The 5,636-nt window shown below is 42.5% G+C and overlaps 1 protein-coding gene across 1 annotated transcript; it reads right to left on the bottom strand.

Annotated features, from left to right (window-relative positions):
• Nucleotides 1-2,097: 2,097 nt before the first annotated feature.
• LOC112026078 (uncharacterized) lies at nucleotides 2,098-2,559 on the bottom strand. The gene has a single exon (XM_024058760.1). It carries the CDS (start codon nucleotides 2,557-2,559, stop codon nucleotides 2,098-2,100), a length of 462 nt encoding a protein of 153 aa, XP_023914528.1.
• Between the last annotated feature and the right edge of the window lie 3,077 nt (nucleotides 2,560-5,636).

Raw genomic sequence — 5,636 nt, 5'->3', positions numbered from 1 at the left:
TGTAGTTTTCCCTTTTGTTTCGTTTCCCCTCTCCCCCTATCTAGCACGCTTTTTATTTCCTACAGTACTTATTTGGCAAGTCTGACATAACTTCTATATTTTGGGTTTGTAAACTATGACACTACATTTGCTACTACTTTGCTACAAGTATTGCTATGACTATGATACAATGTGTTTTCTTTTACTAATACTTTGTAGTTTTTCATTACTTTCCGAATAGAAGCATGCTACAATATTTTCTTGTGACATCATCCCTTGCACGGGTAGTCTCTTGGAAGAAAGGAAAAAAAGGAAAAAAGGAACTAATTAAACAAGGAAAGGGGACAACCAGCCGATGTCTCTCAAGCATTATATCATTTTAACATTTGCCATTGATGGGGTCCATTAGATCTTTGCCATCCATCTGGGCCAAACGATAATACCCACTTGCATATGCTTCCTTTATCACAAGGGGTCCCTTCTATTTTGGTGAGAACTTAAATGGTCCTGTCATACCTCGCCTGACGTGGTCTGCTGCTTTCAGTATAAGTTGCCCTTCTGAAAACACTCTCTCTCCAGTCATCTTGCCATAAGTTTCAGTCATTCTTTGTCTATACCTGCGGCTAAGTTCTTGAGTCTTTTCCTTTTTCTCATTCAATCCCTCTAGGTCTTCACACATTTCTGCTGTGAAAATTTCCTTCTCTTTTTCTTTCTTCTGCACTTGCATGACTCTTAAAGAAGGGGTCATTACTTCAGTTGGGCTCATTACTTTAGCTGGGCTCATCACCTCCGTTCCGTAGACTAAAGAGAAGGGTGAAAACCTTGTGGTTGGCTTTGGTGAGTTTTGATAGGCCCAAAGGGCATCTGGCAAGTGCGTTGCCCACTCCCCGATATATTCTTGGTTCATCTTGCTGACAATTTTTATGAGAGTCTTGTTCGTCGCCTCTGCCTACCTATTCCCTTGAGGGTAATAGGGTGATGACTGGTGATGTTTGATTTAGTAGATCTCTAGCATCTTTCTTACCTCACTGTTAACAAAGAGCGTGCCATTGTCATTGATGATTCTATGAGGCACTCCGAACCTGACAATTATATTTTCTTTGATAAAATTTGTCACTGCCCCTTCTGTGACTTTATGGAGTGATATTTCTTTCGCCCACTTGGTAAATTACTCCGTAGCCACTAGGATCCATATGTACCCACGTGATAGTGGATTAACCAATCCCACTAAATCATGCCCCCAAGTGTGGAAGGGTCACAGTGTGACCATGCTATGCAAATTCTGTGGGCAAGTATGGACCAGCTTGGCCTGTACTTTGCAGCTGTGGCATTTCTTCACAAATTCTGTTATGTCTCTTTTCATAGCGGGCCAATAATAACCCATTTATAGCAAGCATCTGTACAACTTTTTCTTTCCTTGGTGCTCCTCGCATTCTCTAGCGTGTACCTTCTTTATCATTTCCCTAGCTTCTTCGAGACCCAAATATCGTAACGGGTCTCTGTCATATCCTTTCTTGAAAAGGACTTGTTCGTGCAAGAAGTAGTGTGTTGCCAACCTTTTAAGCTTATATCTTTTACTATGTTTTTACAGCAGAATACCCTCTGCCAAGTATTGCACAAACAGGTTCTGCCAATCTTCGCTGGTGAAGACAGCATAGCTTTCCTCCCTATCTACTGTAAGATGACAGGCCTCGCATCGGGTCTGGACTTGGGTCTGCATCCTTACCTATGCTTAGCCAATAGAAACCTGCCTTCTGGAGTTTGTGGTGGAGGTTGACTTCTCCGTAGAACCTGTAGGTTCTGTCGGGTACTTCCCTCAATTTTCTTTGGGCCTTCTCTTGCCCTACACATCTCGACAGGATTCCTATCCTACGGTACAATTCTGCTTTCACCAGGTGTAGTCTTTCAATGCTTTCAATTCTGCCATATCTTCTTCCTTTATCAAGGCTTCCTTTATAGGATTCCTCCAATCTTCTTCACATCTTTTTTTTTTTTTGGAAGCTCTCCTTTAGCGTTTCAATGATGGACTCCTTTTGCTTGTTGACTTCTACCCTGGTGTTGCTTCCTTCAAATGCTATTTGTGATCCCAATATGGCCAACGCGTCTGCGTACCAATTTTCACTCCTCAAAGTGCTCTATCTCAAATGTTGAGAATTTTTCCTCCATCTTTTGGGCCATTGTCCTATACGGGGCTAAGTTGGGCTCCTTGAAAGAGAAACTTCCTTTGTCTTGGCAAACCACTAGGTTAGAGTTACCTATCACCTTTAAATGTTTAACCCTCATTTTGAGGGTCATAGCTAACCTGGTAAGGTAAGCCTCATATTCTGCGGTATTGTTTGAGTAAGGAAATTCCAACTTGAACGAAAGCTCCACAACTTCGTCCTCTTCATGATATAGGACTATTCCCGTGCCTCCTAAGTGGGTGGTCGAAGATTCGTCAAACTTCATTATCCATTGCTCTTCAATTACTTCTACCATGGCTACCTTCCTTGGAACTTCATCATCCAGCAAGAATTCCCCTTCTCTTGGGAATTGCGCCAATAAGTCTACTATAGCCTGATTCTTTACTACTTTGGGCATTCCCGCCTTCAAATCATATTGTGACAACTATAACAACCACTGGGATATCCTTCTAGAAAGGATTGGCTACCGCAACAGAGCCTTGATTGCGTGAGACTTCGTCATCAACCATACCTCATAGGCTAGGAAGTAATGGCATAACCTCTGTGATGCATATACTATTGCTAGGCATGCTCTTTCTACCCTGGGATAGCGAGTCTCCGCATCTTTTAGAGTGCGGCTTATGTAGTAGACTGGTTGCTTAACACCGCTCCCATCTTCTTGGGCGATTAACGCGCCTATGGCATACGAGCTGGTGGCTAAGTAGAGCAGTAGCAGCCTTTTGCGGATCGGGGCTTATACTGTAGGAAGGTTCGTTATAATCTGATGTAACCTTCTAAAGGATGTCTGTTGTGCCTCTCCCCACTCTAAATTTTGTCCCTTTTTGAGTAACTTTGTGAAGGCCGAAGTGATTGACGCTAAATATAGGATGAATCTTCAAATGTATGAGACTTTCCCAAGAAAACTCTTCAATTCCTTCATCATGGCAAGTGGCTTCATGGTTGCTATGACTGTGGTTTTGGCTGGATCCACATCTATTTATGGACTAGGAACCCCAAAAATTTCCCAGAAGATATTCCAAAAGCACACTTAAGGGGATTCATTCTTAGCTTGAAGGTTTGGCATCTTTCAAACACCTTTCTTAATGTTTTGACATGATCTTCTCGCCTTTTTGACTTGACAACTATGTCATCCACATAGTCTTCCAACTCATGATGCATCATGTCGTGGAATATGACTGTCATGATATATTGGTAAGTCGTGCCTACATTCTTCAACCTGAAAGGCATCACGGTATAATAGAAATTGCCTATGGAGTCCTGAAAGTAGTTTTCTCTGCGTCCTTTGGCGCCATTTGAATCTGATTGTATCCGCTGAACCCATCCATAAAGGAAAACATGGCATTTCTTGTTGCAGAGTCTATTAACAAGTCTATGTTTGGCAGCAAAAATTTGCCCTTCGGGCAGGCTTGGTTAAGATTTCTGAAATCTACACAGCACCTTATCTGCTCATTTTTCCTTCTTATTGGTACAATATTGGACAACTATCGTGGATGCTGGATGGGCTTAATAAAACCAGCGGCCAGTAGCTTTTGCACCTTATTTACTATTTACTCTTCTATTTTGGTGTGGAACACTCTAGTAGGCTGAGCCACCGGCTTAGCCTCGGGATCCAAATTGAGCGTATGCACCAATAGTCCAGGGTCCAACTCGAGCATCTCGCTTTGGTCCCATGCGAAGACATCCTTGAATTCTTTCAGCAACAATACTAATTTTGACTTTTCTTCCTCTGATAGTTTTGAACTAATTGAGATGGGTTTTGGCTCCTGCGGATCAATTCCCAAGTCAACTTTTTTCTAATCCTTCTTCTGTTGCTACTTGTGTATCCTTTTCCACTGTAACTCCCTCCTCTTTCTCCATATTACTTTCTTATTCCGAATTTTCTTGAGCCACGTAGCACACTAAGCTTTTATGCTACAATCCTTGTCTAGGGCCCCCTTGTGTATCGCATGAGGGCCTTGCGCACCTTTATAACTTGTAAATGATTCTGCCATCAGGGGTCCAAACCTTGACGCATTGCAGTGCATCGTCTGACTCCAAAGCAAGTGCTTCTTTCCTTTTCTTTTCCTACATTAATAGTTTCCTTAGATTGGGCTCTAGGTCATCTTGAATGTATTTCCACCTAGGAACAAAGGTAACTTGTGGTTTTTACACTAAGCTTTCCTTAGATGATGCCTACTTATCATAGAACATAGTTTCCACTAGATGAGCATCCGCTTGTTAGAAGAGGTGAGAATACCACAGGCCACATTTAGTTGTGGTTAAAAGTGGCCTGCAGTATACTCACCTCTTCCACCAAATATCGTTACTTCCATTGGGTATCCTTATATCTTTCTCTCTGAAATTGTTGCTACTTGCAATGTACTCAGCGGGATGAGGTTTATGGAAGCCCTTGTATCCACCAAGGCTCTTTTGATGGGGATTTGATTTATGGATGCCCCCAAGTCGAGAGGTCTTCTATGATCTGAATACCCCACTTCCATATCTTTATCACTGAAAGTGATCTCATTTGCCTCCTGTAAAAGGGTTTTGTCATTTGTGGCTTCTACTGTCAAGCACTCTATTCTTGCCCTCGAGGCAATGCTCACCAAAGCCTCTGTGGCAATCCTTTGCTCACTTATTGTGAGCCCCAACTGATCAAATAAGTTCTTGAACCTGGAACTTTTTTGCAAGGTGGTAATCGCTACGGCAGGCAGGGTTGGCCTTTCCTCTTCGTCTTCCTTTGGATCTACGAAAATGACAACCGCTGCTACTCCTTTCCCTTTGTGGTTCAGGAGTGGGTTTCTTTGGACATCCAACTGAGATAACTCTACAGTTCCTTCTTTGATTCTTCAGTGCACTAGCTTGCAAAGTGCCCAACATTCTGCGGTAGGATGTTGCACAAAATTGTGTAAGCGACATAAACGCAGGTCTCTTCACTCTTCTTTAGTGGGTTCTCTAGAAACTTGATTAGGCTTAAAGACTCCATCTATGACCCATTTATCTAGGAGCACGTCTAGCTCCTTTGGGGTACATGGTAGCGGTGGAGGGGTCTCTTACTCCCTCCCATCAGACTTCTTCTTTCTTTCGCCGGTGGATGCTGCCATGGCTTGTGGAGTGTTTCTCCATTCTTTACGCCTGTCAAAGCTTGGCCTTACTGATTAGGCAGTCTTTCTGGCTTTCTACGACAATTGGGAGATATCTAGATTCTCTAGAATAGCTCTGTATTCCATGATCATGTTACCCATACACATTTCCACTAACGTCTTTTCTTCATAATGGTCATAGTAGTCAAATGCTATACCGCTAAACCTTTTGATGTATTCCATCAAATCTTTGCCGTTTCTTTGCTTAGTTGCTTGCAAAGGCGCAAGTGTTATTGTCTCTTCTCCGTGAAAGTATTTAGTATAAAATACGTCCACCATGTCATCCCACGTTGGGATTGACCTTGGTTTCAAACTAGTGTACCAAGTGTACACATGGTCACACAGTGATTTG

This window comes from Quercus suber, unplaced genomic scaffold, assembly GCF_002906115.3.
Source record: "Quercus suber isolate HL8 unplaced genomic scaffold, Cork oak 2.0 scaffold_213, whole genome shotgun sequence".
Taxonomy (NCBI): domain Eukaryota; kingdom Viridiplantae; phylum Streptophyta; class Magnoliopsida; order Fagales; family Fagaceae; genus Quercus; species Quercus suber.
The sequence above is the reverse complement of the archived record's forward strand: the minus strand, read 5'-3'. Positions and strand labels throughout refer to the sequence as shown.